This window comes from Melitaea cinxia, chromosome 23 (genome assembly GCF_905220565.1).
Source record: "Melitaea cinxia chromosome 23, ilMelCinx1.1, whole genome shotgun sequence".
Classification (NCBI taxonomy): domain Eukaryota; kingdom Metazoa; phylum Arthropoda; class Insecta; order Lepidoptera; family Nymphalidae; genus Melitaea; species Melitaea cinxia.
Window position 1 is genome coordinate 9,531,260 of NC_059416.1, and position 20,641 is coordinate 9,551,900.

The 20,641-nt window shown below is 39.8% G+C and overlaps 1 protein-coding gene across 1 annotated transcript in view; it reads right to left on the minus strand.

Moving 5' to 3' along the window:
* Positions 1-3,722: 3,722 nt before the first annotated feature.
* Positions 3,723-20,641, minus strand: part of LOC123665252 (zinc transporter ZIP13 homolog) — a 39,633-nt gene continuing 22,714 nt past the window's right edge. The window contains exons 3-8 of the mRNA XM_045599581.1: positions 8,612-8,893; positions 8,105-8,247; positions 7,032-7,152; positions 5,902-5,987; positions 4,971-5,040; positions 3,723-4,272 (exon numbers count right to left, since the gene is read on the minus strand). Of these exons, the coding sequence (XP_045455537.1) occupies positions 4,100-4,272; positions 4,971-5,040; positions 5,902-5,987; positions 7,032-7,152; positions 8,105-8,247; positions 8,612-8,893 (875 nt within the window). The 3' untranslated portion in view covers positions 3,723-4,099. The remainder of the gene's footprint in view (positions 4,273-4,970; positions 5,041-5,901; positions 5,988-7,031; positions 7,153-8,104; positions 8,248-8,611; positions 8,894-20,641) is intronic.

The following is a 20,641-nucleotide window of genomic DNA, read 5'->3' on the forward strand; positions in this document are numbered from 1 at the left end:
GGCAGGGTTGACGCAAAAAATTAGAAAATTACATTTATTTATTAATATGAGAGTATATTTTACATAATATAATATAATAATATATGGTTTTCGAATGGGGAGGAGCACTAAAAAGGTATTGTGCCCCGGGCTCGAGTTAAGCCCGCTAAAAAAAGTAAAAGTAAGAAATTTTGTTTTACTAACATTTAAGTTCAAAACATTATTGGACAACCACACAGGCACCTTGTTCATAGCACTTTCAGCGCTTCTCAAAATAGCATCCCGAGTAGAACCAGACATCATTATAGCCACATCAACAATGAAACAAAAATTCTCATCAAGAGGTAGATGACAAAGATTATTCATGTACATAAAAACAACGTAGGACCCTTGGGTGCTACCTTGTGGGACACCGTATACGAGTTTTGCCTCATCACTGATATAGTTGTCAATTTTGACTTGCTTATAGCGTTTCGATAAATAATCTCTAAATATGTCCAATGCCTCGCCCCTGACACCCAGATCCTCCAGCTTAGATAGAAGTGTGGGAATGGGAACAGTATCAAACGCCTTTGACAGATCCAAAATGATACCAATGCACTTCATATGCCCATCCAAAGCTCTCATAATAGCCTCAGTTACATTAAGATGTAACTGAGGCTATTGCGAGGACGCCATTCTTGAACGCAATAACCTCAAGCAACAGTTGACCTTCCTCTTCTAAAACCATACTGGTTCGTAGATAACAGTTCCTTACTTTTCAAATATAAAATTAATATATTGCTCAAATTTTTTTTTTAAAGTTTTAGACATAACTGGAAGAACAGAAATAGGTCTCTAATTGCTTACAGAGGCTCTATCACCGCCCTTATGAACTGGTTTCCTTTTTAAAAACATTGGGATAGACAACCGAGGACAAGAAAGAGAATAGAAATTGCATAAATTAAGAGAGCAGAATCGCTAGATTTTATAACATTAGTATGAATACCATCCCAGCACCAGAACAATTATATTAAGACTAGTAATAATATTTAACACTTCCCCCTGATCTACCAGGATCAAACCCAAAGAGTTCAATGGTTTTTCATTACCTCCATTAAATTCTCTAGCATTGAAATTTGGACTAGAATCAATGCTCTGAGCTAACCGACATCCAATCTGAGAAAAAATATTTATCAACTTGATTTGCAGAATCCTCAGGCGTAAAACGTAAATTAAGCAATTCAGTAGCTGAAGAATTCTTGAACTTATTGGCCACCTTTTTTATAACATACCATGTGGCAGATACATTATTTTTGTTCTATAAAATTCCAGTTTCTAGTAAGCACGTTTTAATCTCTTTAGCAAAATCCAAGGCTTAAGAGCCATTTTACAAAAATCGGTAACAATCCGCGAAATTGTAATATTTTGACGTCGTTAATCTCAGTGTCGGATGCAAATAATGTAATTTATATTCTTGAAATATGATAGAGCAACCCTTGTAGTAGTAGTAGTAAGATAGTCAGATCAGAATTTTGATTTATATTATGTGTATAAAATTATTAACCTTTGCGTCAGTCTCCTCCCTAGGTAAACGGTCGCAATGTATACTTTGAAGTCCTACTTTTCAATAACCTCTACGTTGAAACCGTTTAAAAAAATATCGTAATATGTGGAATATAATTTTGTGAAATACTAGAATAGATTTTTATTCCATTTGTATCGCTATTAATCGATAAACAAAATTTAAAGTTACGAATATTTTCCAAATAAGTACATTTTTAAAAGCGATATTTTTCTTAGAAAACTAAGAAATTTTAAGGAACTATCTTCATCAAAGTAAACTTACATCATTAAGGAATATAATAACTAGCACAAAGATGCGATGCGATGCGACCAAATTTACCTAAACTTGCACAGCGAAAAATTGTGAAATGGCTCTTAAGATATTGCTCTTCCGAGAAAGGTTTACTTGTTTAGTATTGGACATTACAATAGAGGAAAAATTTTTTGGATTAGGTTATACTCGTAAAAATTTATTGGCGCGTTCCAGTATCCCCCAAACACATGTCATATTTTGGAGTTAGTAATATAATTATGTGGTTCAAATATTGAATTTAGTTATGATATAGTAATGGCGACAACTGCTGAAAGTTACAACCACGGTCTTATACCGTGGCCAACATACACAACACATTTTACTTAAATTTTGAAGTAGTTTTTTTTATTTATAAAACTGGGTTAGCAAACAGGCGTACACGGCTCACCTCATAGTAAGCGATAACCGTAGCTTATAGACGCCTGCAACACCAGTCATCGCAAGCGTGTTGCCGACAACCCCAAGGAGTTCTAGTCATCTTACTCACCACAGGAACGAAACACTGAAAGCAGTATTATTTAGCCGTGATCTTCTCTAAGATCGAGGCACTTCCCCAGACAGGCTGCTCTAGATTATGAGCCCTATTGAAAAATTCCATTAGAATCCCATCAAAAGTGACATAAGCCACTTAAAAACCGATATATATCTTCTTTCTATTGGTTTCTAAATGACTTTTGTCGCTTTTGGTTTTGATGGGATCCTATTAGGGAGCATGATATTTCCTACTGCGCCTAATCTCAGTAATTTTTTTTCCTATATAATAGCAATATCTGTAGGTACAGTACACAAAAGGTTTCAATTTTTTTTTATAAAAACGTGAAAACCGTAAAAAGTATGTGAATGTTATATAATGTTATATTTTCTATGGGTACTAGTCTACCAAGAATTGGTTTTACTTATAAATATGTTTATTACTTATTTATTTATCAGCTGCATAAATTTCTGTCTTTTGTGTATTGATATGTAGCAATTATCAAGGATTTAAATAATGAAAGCCTTTTATTCACTTAATGTTTATTGATATAACATTTTTTTCATAAAATATACGATGCAATACTTATTATAAATGGCCATAATTATCACACTTTATGTATTACTAAAATGCAGAAAACTTTCAAGAATTAACCTGATACAATTTTTTTTACATTTTGATTTTCATCGTTATGTTTACAATTCAACATTATTGAGATTTCAATAATGTGATTTTGAATAATTTAAAGCAAGTAAAGAAAAAAATAATATTAAAGCAATGATAATATAACCTAAAAACGGGTACTATCACATAGTAGTGGAGTTTGTACTATCAACTAAGACTGATTCCTACATTATATTTACACTTTATGTACAATATAGGGGATATGAGTTAAAATTAAACTTATTAATAAAGTAACTGCCTTTAAAAAATAAACAACATAATAAACGGGACTATTATGTTAAAAATATGGCTAAAAAACGTTAATGTAAATAAACAAAAAAATGTATTCATCGAAAATAATTACCAATTTTTCTTTAACATTTTTATACAATGACTATATAGTTATGAAAATGTTGAAAATAAGATGTGTGTACGTAAATTCTTAATACAAGGCCCAGTCCATAAAATATATTACGTGGAATTACGTTTTACCCAGAGGGGGTTAAACAAATATCGTCCTTAAAAACCTCAAGGAAAGCCAAAAGCTCCTTCCCCCAATGATTTTGTGATAAAAATAGCATACAAATTACTTAGATTTTTTTAATTTATTAATTTAATAAAAAAAATCTTCCTTTTGTCATATCACGTCACGCTTAACAGTCTTCTTATTTTGAACATATGTTATGGACAGCCCCTTGCTTCTAACACTCTAATGCCAATATTTGAATTTTTAAGTAAGAAAATGAAAAATATGCATACTCTAAATTTATTTTTGTATTATCACAATGTGATGTTAAATATATGGCTCAAAAAGAACATGAAATTGTCCAGTAGACATTTCTTTAACTTTTTTTTAATTGATTTATTTAATATAACGTCTCTTTACAGAAAAAAAGAAAAACAACTGAGCAAGTTTCCAGCACTTTAAAATCTTTCTTTCAAAATCCATAATTTAAAATTTCACAGCGTTTCCTTCTCGACTACTTCTAACTACTTTTTACCACTCCATACATATTTGGAATACAGAATCTTCAGAAAAACTTTAGATATCCAGGTGTCAATATACAAGCGACGCTTAGTTCCCAGGTAATGTATGTTGGTAATTTCTCACTTAATAAAATTTTCTATTAAAAGTATTGCGTCATGAAAGCCATTACGAGTATTCCAGAGATGAGAGCCGCGAGGTGTTTCAACGATTCGATTTTATCATTTTCTCGAAGTAAATCCGGTAGAACTGTCACTAGGGCGATGTGTAGGAAACCCCCCGCGGTGAACGGTACTATCCATGAGGTTTTAGCCTCTGAAAAATAATAATTATTATTTTTTAACAATTTTTTCATCTGTTAGCACAGCAAGAAATAGTTTGCTATAAAAACCTTACAGAAGATCACAGACAAATAACACTGCTCTGAAGTAGTAATATGTTCCTGTGACGAGTAAAACAACCAAAGCTTACACTACAGAGCGTAGAGTCATTAACGCGATTGTAATGCCCATAGGTATGCTGTGTGGCTACGACATTAAAGAATATAGCCACCCCCTCTCTTCCCGTGGGTGTCGTAAGAGGCGACTAAGGGATAATACAGTTCCACTACTACCTTGGAACTTAAAAAGGCGACCGATGGTAGGATAACTATCCAACTGCTGGCTTTGAAATACACAGGCCGAAGACGGGCAGCAGCGTCTTCGGCGCGACAAAACCAGTACTGCGGTCACCAACCCGCCTGCCCAGTGTGGTGACTATGGGCAATAAAAGGCCTATGTCCAGTAGTGGACTGCGAAAGACTGATGTGATGATAATGATGAATGTCCATAGGTTATGGTAACCGTTTAACATCAGGTCGACCGTGTATCTGTTTGCTACAAAAAAGTATCCAAAAAATTAAAGAAAAGTAATTTTATTATTTTTTTTTCCAAAATACACTTTAAGCCAACTAAGACAAATTTTGATATTGCAAAGGTTAAAATATTTCAGAATAATTAAAATAACATAAATACCAATAGCATTCCTTGCTCCGCTGAATATAACTGCTGTCATGGCTCCAATCAGACCCGCAGATGCAGTGGCCTTAAATCATATAAAAATAATTGAAAAATTTAACTGAACACAGCACAGCAGAAAATATCCCACACAAAATCAGGAGCAGCCCGACTGGGGAAATATTTCGATATTACAGAAAGTCACAGCTAAATAATACTGCTTACAAGCGGTGTTATTGAGCTGCGAAGACCTTTTTTTTTTAATAAAATAAAATTTAATAATTATAAAATTTTATAGTTATTGAAATAATGGTAAATGTTTAGTCAAACCTACTATGTATTGGTAGATTATTAACCAAGGGGATAAAGCAGTGTCTTCTGTCGCGGGTGACGATTTAAATCGCGAGCGTAACGAAGGACTCGAGGTTTACTTCCGAACGTAGTGAGGCATTTAAGTTCACCCAAGACTAAGACAGGTTTATCACCGAGGAAAATACTCGAATTCGTACCATTTGCGAAAAAATTAACACAATAATAATATAAGCATTTATTAAAAATAATGACAATTAAAAGTAAAAGTTAACATTCGAAACATTGGTTCAATTATTAATAGAGAGTTACATTTTTGTTTGGTACATTTATTGTTGATGAGTTGATTTGAGTATTTCTCTTAGTTCAGTATAAATTTCGGCAAGTATTCCAAATTTAAATGACACTCTCCCCCTAGAGGATGAATGAAATTCAGTACAATTTTCTTTCCCTGTTTTAAATAGATTAAAAATGACTATTGTTATGTTCGCTTTTTGTGGCATAGAATGTCACTTTTTTGAGCGAGTGGTACGAAAATATTTTTTATTTATCTTTTTCTGTGTCAGTAAGATTACCAGTTATAAAAAGAGAAAAATAAATCTGATAAGTTATAATTTCAATGTATCGCTAGTTTACTTACAAATTGTGCTTTAGCAGCTTCCCATCGAGAGAAGCCACTTTTTAGTAAAATAGCGAAATCTCCAACTTCGTGAGGTATCTCGTGAACTGGAAAACAAAAATACAAATGAGTATATGTTTATGAACTTTCTAAGTGTTGATAAACTCTTACGTATATTCAACAAAGACACAATCTTCCATATTTAAGAAAGTCACGGATAGAAAGTATTTAGTTTGACTTGACAAGTCTAAGACGCGAGCAAAAATAGACGGAAAAATAGCAGTTTTCATATATTTGTATAGTTTCAATATCGATTACAGAATACCCTCCAAGAATATAGAAACCTTTTTCTTCCAGTCGCGTGTCGGGGATGACACATGAATTTACTTGTTACTGAATGATTTATTTAAGCATAAGAACAATATACATATTTTTATATCGATATAAACACATACAAGTAAGGTCCTTAATATATTTATCAATAGCTAGCGTACATAACATTCAATAATTATACGATTACGGTGATATTTAGACGATTTCACTCCCACGTTTTTTATATTATGGCCTTGTGTCATTTCTTAATTAATAAACTTTAAAATTGCGAATGTTTTATAGGATTTTTTAAAAGTGTAAAATTAAAATAAAAAATAATATTAGTCAAATAGGATTCGAAACAACATTTTACAAATTAAAATTTTAATTATTGTTTAAAGTTGAGTTACAATCAATTCGGAATGAAGATTATGCACAGAAGAATTGGGAGAGAAACTCTGCAGTTACTGCAGACCAAATATAAAATCATCGTATCAAAACTTTGATCTAGCGGGTACATCGTTCCATAGCTTAATTGGGTAGAGCGCCGACACGGTCAGTCGGAGACGCGGGTTCGAATCCCGCTGGAGCCGTCGATTTTTGATATGATATTCAAAAATGTTAAAAAAACCTGTATTTTAATGTAAATAATATAGATTTTGTGGTATAGCTATATCATTAATAACTTATTATTTTTACTATTTAACTTATTATATTAACTTTCATTGTATCAACATGATTTTGATGGAAAAAAAATCTTTATTATTATATATATATAACCATGAAGCCATGAAGCAGAAGATAAAAAAAAAAAGAAAAATTATATATATAACAAATACCTAGTATAGCGAAGGTAGTGAGCAACCCCACTCGGAAGCCCACTAAGAAAGACCCCCCCACAGCCAGCCCGTGAGTAAAGTTGTCAATTGAGTTGGCCATCAGGTTGAGGTAGCCTGCCACCTGGAAGTAACGGTATAGTAATATTAATACTTTTCATAAATTATATATACACTTGAAATTTAATTATAAATTTAACAATTTGCTAGAACAAGGTCTATTTAATTTTTAAACGATTTAATTTTTTTTATTTTTTTTATTTCTTTGTTAACAACTTTGTATGATATGTATTACAAATAAAAATATTGTTTATCTTCAGGGATAAGTTCTTTTTACCGTCCACTATCGTTTTGTTTACTTTTTCACAGATTTACAAATACTAGACAGGGGTCAATAGACCTATGTTGGAATATATTTCAATAATTGTAATGACATGAATAAGTCTTGGGATACTTAAATAAATAGGTCATTTTAACCGCCTTCAAAACAAGGAGGACTTTGTTAACACGTTGAACGCCATGGGAGACACCAGTTGGACCTCACTTGTTTAGTCCATGAGGTCAGTTTAAAAGTCCTTATTTACAAAAATTTTATGATAAGATTTATTGCACTACCATACCCATTCTTAAAGATCTTACTTATTTTTCTTTACACTATGACATATTTTTCTAAGACATATTTATTAAGTTGAATCTGGCTCGGGGTCATGTGGTATCCCCCCGGCACCAACGGAAAAATTGTGTGTCGACTAGATGGTGTCCCACATGGCCATAAAGAAAAACTAAAACAACTAGGCGGCGTTTAACGTGTTAATTCGACTGTAATTTTTATACACGTGTTTTACTGTAGTCTGTGGTGTTACCTCATAATTTTTTACTGGGTGGACCGATTCTGAGGACTCTTTTTTTATCAATAATCTGGTGCTTATCATGTGGTCCGTTCAATTATCGAGATCTGACCGAGTACTTTTTGAGTTATCTGTAGTGAGCAAATATAATGATACGTCTTTGTAAATTAATTTCGTTCCTATCTCTTTTATAATACAAAATAATAATAGTAAACATTAAAAACTCACATCTTTCTTCTCGCTCTTCTCCTTGGAAGCCTTCAAGGCCTTCTCTTTCGCCTCCCTTAGCAGACAGCGGCCCATCCATCTGTTACCTTTACACCGGACCGCTCCGTTCGTTGTCGTCACTATTGTACTGCAACAGCCCTCGCCTGACAAACATTTGTTTTATTAGACAAGTTTATTAGCTATTGTAGTACCTTTTTGTGTCCTCTTCTAACTTTATTTACTTCAAAATTAAAGTTGTTGAATTTAGTTATTTATTAGGGGACCGTCCATAAAATACAGCTTTAACGCCCTTTATGACGCTATCGCCGAGTTGCACGAAACAAAATTAAAATTTAAGTAGAGATAAACTAATTTAATCACAAGAATTTCATACAATTGGCCTATGTCCAGCAGTGGACTGGGATAGGCTGCAGTGAAACAATTCTATTGAAATTGTAATTCTAATTTTTATGTATACAAAATCTCTATCAAAAGCTAGTACAAAGTAAAATAGATTAAGAAACTAACCTTTACTATTATTGTTGAATACGCAAGAGTTGTAGAGCTCTGTCGCCGACACGGTACCGTTGCCTCCACAAATACCCTGCCCGGCTGCCTTCCCGCTGTTCTTTCTTTGTTTTTCTAGAAGCTTCTCGATCTCTTCTATTTCTATGGAATTGATAGAGCCGTTTGTTTGAGGAACTTCTTTCTCGTCTTCATCAGAGCCAGCGAAGAGTTTCTCCACCACTATGAACACTAGCATTCCGAAGAGGCACCATAGCCCGCATTTCATAGACACGTGTTCACCTTCTGTAAAGAAACATTAATTTTTTTTTTTCATTTTTTTACTCATTTTATTAATACTTTATTGCACATCTTATATAAATAAAAATGAATGTTGCTAAGCGCATAACTCGAGAATGGCTCGACCAATTCGGCTAATTTATTTTTTTGTATGTTCCTTAAGGTTTACGGAAAATTTTAAACAAAAAAAAAAAAATTTTTGCTATTAACTTTTGACAGAACGTAGTGTCGAAGCAGCTAGTTATTAAAACTAAATATAGTAGTCCAAGATAGAAGTGATATAGAGTGAAGAGATAAAGATCTGTTTCTTTTGCGTCATTGCTTTATATGTACCTATATCTTCACTATAAATAAAAATAAATTGCCGAAATGTTTATATGCCTAGGTATAGCTTCATACCATATTGAATATTTTTATTTCTTAGCTCGTTGTTAGGACAGGGCTTGGTATACCAAAATAATTTCACACAAAACAATTCATCTAGAAAACGACAACCAAAAGCGCAAAAATACTTCTATTGATTTGATTCAGATTGTTAAATAGTTTTAGGCTACCTAGCATTATTTTATAAAGAGATTTAATTATGAATAGCTAAATTATTGTTTAATTACTAAATCATATTCTAACAGTTGACATCATAAATAAAAATTGTCACTCCAGGATTTTTTTAGGCAACCCATTTTTAATATATTATCTAAAATACTTAATAGGGTACTTTCAGTATAAAAAATAAATTACAAAATATGATAAAAATTAAAATTTATGTAGAAATACACATAAATATTCTAATTTGGAATCATAAAAGCAGATTATTGTTTTATTATATTGAAATTAGAAGTCGTATATTTTAATACGTATATCACGTGACCTAAAACACGACCCGCCATGGTATGACGTCATACGGGCAAAAACAAAGTTCTGTCAGTGCTGTAAATAGCTAGGTACATAATTATCTATCAACTTAAGCTTCAAGGAGTAATATAGGTAGCTGTTAGTATATTATACTGTTTTTTATGTAAGTGCCAGGTATACCTAATTTGAAACATAATGTTAAAAAGTGTTAGGTATGTTTCATTCTGTTATCAGCTCGGTGAAGGTCGATTTAGGTTCAGATCTTAGACCATAATTTTTATTCGTAAAATGACGAGTCAATAATCTCTTGAGTTGAATAAAATATTTTTTGATTTTAGAAACAAGTTTTTTTTTTTTGTAAACAAAGTGGACGAGTTTGGAGAGGTTTGAGGGGACGACACATGAACAAGCTTTCACAGTGACGCGAGCCGCCCCTTCCACCTCCATGACTGGAAAACTGATGAGAGAAAAAGCTTCGGACGGCTTTAAGGAACGGGGGGCGACATATATCAAGTCGCCAGGGAAGATAGCGACTACGAACAGGGTGCAAAGGGCGAAAGAGCTTGTTTCTGAAGGAAAGAAACAATTGGCCCAGTCCAAGAACCTAAGGACTGAAATAAGAGAGGCAGTGGAGGCTAGCCTGAAAGGGCTGAAAGAGCTGGTGGAGGAGGCGGAATTTGCGCTAGAGGCCGAGAGGGCTCGAAAGGGGGATGGGGGCCCCGAGGGCGCGGCATCGGTGAACACAAACACCGCCGTCGCGCTCGCGGTGTCTCCTGACTCTGGACTGAGCGAAAGGCTTGAAGAGCAATCACGGATCCTCCTGGACACTAATAAGAGGCTCGTGGCTGTGCAGGAACAGCTGACACGCTACGGCGAAGCCGTTGAAGCCGCCGGCCTGAGAAGCTATGCCAGTGTGGCCGCTGCGAGGCCGCAACACCCTCCAAGATCTGCGGCTCTCCACTCAGTGGTCATTTCGTCTCAGGACGAAAAAGAAACGAGTGAAGAGGTCCTGGGCAGGGTCAGAAAGACCATCGATGCAAAAGAGGGATGGGTGCAAGTGGAGAAGGTCCGGAAAGCTAGAGACAGACGCATCGTCATGGGCTTCGGGTCCACTGAAGAGCGGGACAAGGCAAAGAGCAGGCTGACCAAGGAGGGGACGGGCCTCGTCGTCGAGGAAGTTAAAAACCGGGACCCGCTTCTGGTCCTTAGAGGTGTCTTGACCGCGAACACTGATGAGGACATCGTTAAGGCTCTGTGGAACCAGAACCGGGACCTGTTTAGCGGCCTCGGCAGCGAGGACGACCGTTTCCAGGTCAAATTTCAAATTTTTTTCGCATTTTGGCGGTAGTTCGGGTTATACTGGTTCTCGGTTTAGTGTGCGAATAAAATAAAAAACGTTGATGTTTGCTAAATATTAGTACATAAATACAAAGTTTATAGTTCAGTACGCGGGCACAAGTGTTTGTAAGGAAATTATTGCTGTGAAAATCACAATATTTGATAAAATACGAACTTGCCATTGACAATCAGCTGTTGTGTTGTGAAGTGACACTTTAGTGAACTTGATAATAATTTGGTTTTAAATACCTATCTTTAATTACGTTTATTGTGAGTATAAATTAGTTGTTTTTTTTTAAAACTATTTTGTGCAAAGGGAAAAGTGAAGAAAATAGTGCAAAATAATATTATTAACAATTATTAACATAAAAAGCCTAGACGGAGCCATCTAGTTGGTTTTTATCTGAACTACAGCTAGCGCAGCTATTGTCTTATCGAATAACAAATATGGCTAGCAAGTGCGGCAGCTGCGGAAAGTTCACCTCGGCAATAGATGGCACTAAGTGTAGAAAATGTTCACTCGTTTTTCATCGTGGATGCTTAGTAAATACAAGTCCTAACGCATCTTTACCAAAATGGATGTGCAAGAGCTGTAAGTCCGGTGAAGCAGGCACGGATGCTTCTGTGGATGCCGATAGCTTGGGAAGCGTCGAGGCCATGATGAAGGCTATTGAGTTGCTCCGCACTGAGCTGTCGGCGTGTACAAGAGAAATGTCATCGTTTAGGCAGGAACTCGGCATAATAAGAACAACGTTAGTAGATTTTAATACTCGTATGGATTCCTTCGAGGAGCGGCTGACTAAGCTGAAAAAAAGTGAGAAGCCGATCGAGTCTATCGATGAAACGTTATCGCAGCTAAGGTCAGACCTCAATGACAGGGATCAAGAGCTCCTACTGAACGACGTCGAGTATAGTTGCGCTTATATCCAACAAGCTAGGCGTAAATATTGACGAACGAGAAGTCGTGAGTGTGCAGCGTGCGGGGCCCGTGCGTGCGCGTGCGCAGTCTTCGTCGGAGCGACCGCCGGCTCGCGCCATATGTGTTCGGCTGGCGAGGCGCGGCCTCCGTGACGAGTTGCTCCGTGCGGCGCGGGTGCGGCGCGGTGCGGACACTGCTGGATTCGACATTGACGCTCAACCACGTCGATTTTATGTGAACGAGCGACTTACACGCGTAAACCGACAGCTCTTCTACGCCGTTCGTGCGAAGGCCAAGGAGGTGGGTTGGCGGTATGTATGGACGCGTGATGGTCGCATATTCGCACGTCGTGACGCCAGCTCACATAACCATAAATATAGAATTAGGTCAATGAGTGATATAGATAAGGTTTTTTGTATATAAACTGTTTGTCTTGTGTCTTATCAATTCGAATGTTAATTATTTGTTTTTGTTATTGTAGTCTTAGTATTTTTTTTGAATCTATAAAATTAATAGCTGTTAAGTATTTATGTACATTATATATGTTTTGCACCACTGGTGGTAGTGGATGTGGTGACAGTGTGACTCTCAAAACGGGCCTACGATCTGACACAGATATTTTAGTTCAGTATAATTTTATTATCATTTCAATTTATCAAACATACACTAAATCACATCTTATTATTATATATCTTCTATGTCATTATATAATTTCATCTATCTTATTCATTTATATCATTTTATATCTATCTCATATATATATCTTTTGTGTAGTTAATTATCATTTAAAATTTATAAGTTGTATATTATGATGGCACCAAGAAAGATTAGGATTGGTTTAATTAATCCTCGATCATTGAGAACTGGGCATGAGGAGTTTGTTGTTACGCTGATGAAGCATGACATAGATATTCTCGCAGTGAACGAGACGTGGCTCAAGCAGGGAGAGGAGGAAACCGCTCCAATTTTATCGGGTTATCACCTTCGTCACGTACCTCGTCCTCCAGGGCTGCGTGCCCGTGGTGGAGGAGTGGGATTTTATATAAAGCGTGAAATATCTGTACGTGTACTGAAGCACCCTATTGCATGCAGACTCTGTGGAGCAAATGTGGTTGGGTATAACTGTCCACTCTAAAAAGATGGCGATCGGTACTGCATACCGGCCGCCCTGGCTCAGCGTTCAGGTATTCATAAATGCGTTGAGTGATACAATCAGCTCGCTCTCATGGTACGACCATGTCATCCTATTGGGTGATTTCAATATAAATTGTCTCAACTCTGTAGATAACAGTTTTTTAGTGCTTGGAGATTTTTTATCTAACTTTGGCCTTCGTCAGTATGTTGCTGAGCCAACACATTTTACTTCAACCGGTGACACCTTGCTCGATCTCATTTGCACCGACGCAAATGTGGTCCGAGTCTGGGTTGATCACACACCCTCACTAAGCGATCATGCGCTGGTTGCATGTGAGCTAAATATTCCGAAACTTAAAAGTCGACCTAAATCTATATATTTTAGACCTATCAAAGATATAGATCCAGTTCAGTTCAATGCTCTAATGTCATCTATTGATTGGAACGCTTTGAGTATGGGGAATGTCAATGAAATAGCAAATAACCTTACATATAATTTATTAGAAGTTTTTGATTACCTCGCACCGAAAAAACTAGTCTTTATAAAACATAAAAGTTACCCATGGATCACACATAATATTCGTCTAATGATAAAACGTCGTGATGAAGCCTATCGCAAAGCCCGCTCAACTAAGCATCCCGCCAAGGTGGCGTACTACAATGAACTTAAGTCGATTGTTGGTCGTGCCATCCAAATTGAAAAAGACACATATTTTAAAACATATGTCAGCTCAAATGTACGAAACCCTAGAACTATGTGGAAACACATTAAAGAAAACGTTAATTTCAAACGAACCAATGATACACTGCCCACTAGTTTGTGTGATCCGGATAGGATGAATAGGCATTTTCTCAATGTACCGGGGGATAATTCCGTAGCAGACTCACTTTTAGACTATTTCAATAAAAACAAATTTGGTTCATCTACATTTAAATTTCAATTTGTGACCGTAAGAGATGTAACTCAAGCTATACGAGAACTAAGATCTAATGCAATTGGTATTGATGACATCTCGCTAGATATGTTGACTCTATCGTTCGATTATATATCGGGTACACTAGTAACACTTATAAACAAGAGTATATCGTCCTCCATCTTTCCGAGTATGTGGCGTGATGCTGTGGTGCGTCCTATACCAAAAATTTCTAGCCCTTTAGAGTTTAAAGATTTAAGGCCTATAAGTATCTTACCATGTACCTCTAAGATACTAGAAAAGGTTATCTGTAGACAATTAGTGGACTATCTAGAGCGTAACGACATATTGCCCAAACTGCAATCGGGATTCAGGAGGCACCACAGTACCGCTACGGCTCTTGTGAGTGTGCTAGATGATGTAATTCACGCCCAAGATGATGGAAAGGTAACCATAATGGTATTACTCGATTTTTCTCGCGCCTTTGATGCCATTAATATAGGCTTGCTTCTAGCAAAACTACGATTTTATGGACTGGAGGAGGCCGTTGTCTCATGGTTCGCAAGCTATTTACAAGATAGACATCAAATCGTAGAAATTAGAAATGAGAGGGAGAATGTGATTTGGTCGCAGCGCAGCCCCCTTGTTAGAGGAGTTCCTCAGGGATCTATACTTGGACCCATATTGTTCAGCATATATTCGGGAGACGTAATTAAATCTATACGAAACTGTAGGTATCACATATATGCTGACGATATACAAATCTACCTATCGTTCAAGCCACATGAGTTGGAAAAATCATTGGAATTAATTAACGGTGACCTAGAACGCATTTTTGACTGGTCGAAATCCAATGCGCTGGTTTTGAACCCAAATAAAACAAAATACATAGTCCTTGGCACCCGTCACCAAGTGCAGTTAGTGAAGAGCAAAGCCCCTTCTCTCGAAATAAACGGTAGCAGGATTGAGGATGTATGTGAAGTACGGAACCTTGGACTATTGTTGGACGAGAATATGCGATTCGAATCGCACGTGTCTAATATAGTACGAACTTGTTTTTATAGGCTTAAAGTTTTATATCGCATCAGGGATTCTCTTGATGAAAAGTTGCGCATAGCACTATGTGAGACACTAGTACTCTCTAAGTTTAACTACATAGATGTCGTTATAGGGCCACGACTACTAGAGAGAACAAAAAAGTCCATACAAAGGGTTAAAAACGCCTGTGCACGCTACTGCTTCTACATACCGCGGCGAGATCATGTCACTTCTTACCTGAATCAGGCGTCCATTTTGAAAATGGAGAACCGTAGGCGATTACACTTAGCCACAATGTTATTTGGAGTCATTAAGCATGGCGTACCTACGTATCTGGTTGACAAACTTGAGTGGAGACGCAACGTTAACACCGCGCACTGCACAAGGTCATCTCAGTATGCCCTGAGCTTGCCCATGCACCGTACAGCCGCTTTTCGCGGTAGCTTTAAATATGCTGCAACTAAGTGTTGGAATAACTTGCCACCACCGCTACGTAATTTAACAACCAAATCAAGTTTTAAAAAAGTCTATAAAAGAATCTTACTTCTAGGGCAACAAAATATTTAAAATTATAGTCTGATCATGGCAAACGTGATATATTATATATATTCATTATCAACTTAGTAGCATTCGTTGATTTGGTCACAAGTGCTCAGTACTATTGTGTGTCATCGTATTATATAATTGTATGTGTGTGTGTATGTGTTCATGTATATGTGTATTGTCATGTAGGTCATATTTTGTCTTTAATATGTCACATATTATAATTTATTGTTTTCCTTAGTGTATTTATTATATATTAGTATAATTATTAATAATTAATATTTGTTTAAATTTAATTTCGCATTATTATTATTTAATTATTCTTTTTACTATTGCCGCCAAAATGGGAAAACGAATGGTGGTCCTGAAAACCAGTGTCAGGGCTTTTAGTCCTGAGAATAGCTGAGGTCCCACCTTTTTGTGAGACACACTGTTGCCGCGCTACTATCTTCTTTTATCCTCTATTTTTTATTTTATTCAATTTTTTTTTTTTTGTTTTTTTTATTACTCACATAATGTATTAGACCTAAGACTCTGATTGTAATGCCTGCCTCTGATGTTATATGTATATGCATATATTGTGTATGTTAGGAGCAGTGTGTTTTGCAAATAAAGTTATTATTATTATTATTATTATTATAAATATAGAAGAAGGGCGAGAAATCCGCTCGTGGCCAACGTCATCCTTAGCGCGTCGCCCACCCTCTGGAGGAGGATAACTGGCATGGGATCAGTTCGTATCGACCTCCAGAGGGTGAGAGCGGAGGACCAATCACCTTTGGTCCAATGCACGCGATGCCTGGGCTATGGTCACGGGCGGAAGTTTTGCAAAGACCCGGCTGACCTGTGCAGCCACTGCGGAGGCCCGCACCTGAGGTCGGAGTGCTCGGAAGAGCGGTTGGGGTCCCCACCCTCCTGCCGGAACTGTCGTAGGGCAAAGCTCGATAATCACGAGCACAACGCCTTTAGTAGCGACTGTCCCGTCAGGAGAAGGTGGGATGACCTCGCCCGCTCGACCGTAGCGTATTGCTAAGGGTGCGCCGGTGGCCGCGGTGGCTCAGAAAATCCTCCAAGCGAACCTCCAGCGCAGTAAACAGTCATATTCCGAGCTGCTGATCGAAGCCTCTAACCTGGGAGCGCGGGTTGCTTTGGTACAGGAGCCATACGTCGGCGGGGAGGGTTGTGTGACGGGTAGGAATGGGATCAGGGTCTTCCAGCCCGTGGACCAAGGAAATGGGACTGTTAAGGCCGCGATCATAATCTTTGGCGCGGACTTTTACGTCAAACAGTACCCGGAACTCACCACGAACAACATCACAGTGGTAGGGATCCAGGTTCGCGGTAGGGAGATTACCCTGGTTTCGTTCTACTTTGAGCCCGACCTGCCGATGGACTCGTACCTAGCACACCTGCGCCGGGTGCAGCGTGAGACGGGGGCTCGGAGTATGATTGCTGGAGGCGACGCAAACGCCAAATGCGTCTGGTGGGGAAGTCCCGTCACGGACCGTCGAGGAGTAGAGTTGTGCGGGACCTTGGAGGATCTCGGTCTGTCTCTTCTTAACCAAGGGGAAACCCCAACTTACGACACCATCCGCGGCGGCGTGAGGTACAGCAGTTATATTGATATAACTGCTGTATCGCTTGACCTCCTTGGCCTGGTGGACGGCTGGCGCGTGTGTGACGACCTGACTTCCTCGGATCACAACGGCATATCCTTCCTCATAAAATCCAAGTGCATGAACGAAAATAATATTCGGCAGACGACCAGAAAATTTTATACCAAAAAGGCAAATTGGGCCCGGTTTGCTGAGAAACTGGGCCAAATTTACGATCTTAATCAATTTAAAAAAGTCAAAATTCAAAATTCAAAAACAGGATTAGAACTAGACAACCTCGTTTCAAGTTTAAATAACTACATAGAGGAGGCATGCACTTGGGCTATTCCACCCATAAAGAGGAAGGAGGTGCTAACTATGCCGTGGTGGAACGAGGAGTTGGCAGCACTAAAGCGCGAGGTGGTCACCAGGAGAAGGAGGATCAGGTGTGCCGCACCGATTAGGCGGGACAAGGTCATCGGGGAGTACCTGGAAGTTAAGGAGAGATATCGGACCGAGATTAAAAATGCGCAGACGCGCAGCTGGGTCTCCTTCTGTGAGAGACAGGATGGGGAGAGTGTGTGGGGGGGTATCTATAGGGTACTCGGCAGGACTACCAGGAGAGTCGAGGATCCACCGCTGGTGGTAAACGGTATGGGGCTAGATGCCAGGGGCTCGGCCCGACTCTTGGCTGAGACCTTCTACCCGGAGGACTCTGAAGAGGATGACTCCGAGGAGCACCACCGGGTGAGGGTCTTGGCCGAGCGGGCCGACATCGAATCTTCTTCGGGCCAAATCGACCCTCCCTTCAGTCATCTCGAGTTGAAGCTGGCTAGTCGGTCCTTTGACCCGAAGAAGGCCCCAGGTGCGGACGGTTTCACCGCCGATATATGTCTGCACGCTATTGAACTGGACCCGGATCTCTTTTTGTGCATCTTCAACAAGTGCCTCGAGCTCCACCATTTTCCTGGGCCCTGGAAGGAGGCGACGGTGATCTTCCTCCGGAAACCGGGTAAGGACACTTACACAACCCCAAAATCATACCGTCCAATCGGGCTCCTTCCGGTGCTAGGGAAAATCTTGGAGAAGATGCTCGTCGCCAGGCTACAATATCACCTAGTGCCCAAGCTCAGTACTCGCCAGTTTGGGTTCATGCCACAGCGAAGCACCGAGGACGCCCTCTACACCCTGGTGAAACACATCAGACACAATCTGGAGAGGAAGAGGATTGTCGTACTGGTATCGCTGGATATAGAGGGCGCCTTCGACAACGCTTGGTGGCCCAAGATTAGAGCCAGACTGGCTGAGGAAAAGTGCCCCAATAACATCCGGAGGCTTCTGGGCAGTTACCTGAGTGACAGGCGTGCCAGGGCGAGGTACTTGGGGGAGGAGCACATAAGAGACACTGGGAAGGGCTGCGTGCAGGGGTCTATCGGTGGGCCGATATTGTGGAATCTGCTCTTGGATCCACTGCTTCGGGAGATGGAGGCCAAAGGCGATTACGCGCAGGCCTTCGCGGACGATGTTGTGTTGGTATTTGAGGGTGAGACGGGCCTCGAGATCGAGCGGCGGGCCAATGCCGCCCTCGAACGTGTGAGGGCGTGGGGCCAGTCTAATAAGCTCCGGTTTGCGCCTCACAAGACCAATGCTATGGTTGTGACGCGCAAACTGAAGTATGACACCCTACGTCTCCACATGGGCGGGGTCGACATTGTCCTGTCGCACGAAATCAAGCTGCTGGGGGTCGTCATAGACCACAAATTGACTTTCAACGCCCACGTCGCGAACGTCTGCAGGCGCGCGCTCGCCTTTTACCACCAGCTGGCCCGTGCGGCTAAGACCAGCTGGGGTCTCCATCCCGAAGTTATCCGCACTATTTACAGAGCGGTGGTTGAGCCCGTGATCTTGTATGCGGCTGCCGTTTGGGCGCCGGCCGTGGACAAGCTCGGTGTCCGTAAGCAGCTGAACGTGGTCCAGCGGGGCTTCGCGCAGAAGCTGTGTAGGGCATACCGAACCACCTCCCTGAACTCGGTATTGCTGCTCGCTGGGATACTCCCCCTCGACCTCCGTGTTCGCGAAGCGGCGACTTTATACGAGGCGCGGAGGGGGGTGCCCCAGCGGGTGATAGGGGATCGGGAGGTGGAGCGGATGTCCTCGGCTCTGCGGTCTCCGCATCCCGCCTGTCATGTCGACCTCGAGTTCAAGTGCCTGGTCGACCAAGAACAGTTTACCGCACATAGCGAACACGAAGTTAACATCTTTACGGACGGCAGCAAGATTGAGGGCAAGGTGGGGGCGGCCCTGTCCGTATGGACTGGCGCCGCCGAAGCTAGAACCCTCAAGCTTGCTTTGCCGTCCTATTGCACGGTGTACCAGGCGGAACTCTTGGCGATATGCCGGGCGGCGCGGATGGCCGCAGATAACTTGGCCGGATCAGTCGGGATATACTCTGACTCCCTGTCGGCACTGCTCACACTCAAGAATCTAAAAGCCCTCCATCCCCTGGCCGTAGAGGCGAGGGAACACCTGCGAAGGGCTCTGCTCCGGGACAAACATATAGAATTGTTCTGGATCAAAGCCCACGCAGGGCTAGAGGGGAACGAGCGTGCCGACCATCTGGCCAAGGAGGCTGCGCTGAAGTCCAAACGCACGTTTGACTACGACAGCTGCCCGGTTTCGTTCGTCAAGCGGAGCATTCGCATGCAATCACTTGATGAATGGAACCAGCGGTATCGGGCTGGCGAAACGGCTGGTGTCACCAAGGTCTTCTTCCCTGACGCGACGGCCGCACACAGGATCATAGGTAAAATAAAGGTGGACAGGTTTGTCACTCAGGTGTTGACGGGGCATGGCGGATTCTCCGAGTACTTGTACCGCTTCAAGTGCAAGGAGAGTCCGTCGTGCGTCTGCGACCCTGAGTGTTCGGAATCTGTCCTCCACGTCCTCCTGGACTGCCCAACCATAGAATACGAGAGACTGCGTCTTGAAAGTCGGTTGGGAGCAAAATTGACTAAAAATACCTTGCCAAAACTGCTAGAAAACACAAATGCTAGAGAGCTGTTCCTGCAGTTTTGTAAAAATGCTGCAATAAAAGTAAACAATAGGAACAAAAATTAGAAAATTATGTTGTGTAAATATTGTATATAATATTTAAGACAACATAATAGCGAAGGATACATTATATAAGGAATAGTTCGTAAGTTAATTTTGTAAATTTAGATTTAGTTTTATAGTCATAAGGGTAACTGCAAAAATATAATTTAAATAACTAACTGTAGAAAATGTACCAGATTAAATAATAATATAAAATATATTAGCTCCCTCCCCGCTCCACTTAGCTTAGCGATACACACTGTAAATAGGCTTGCTTTTTGTACTTGTGGGTAATAACCCAAAATGAATGAATGTGAATGGATGAAAG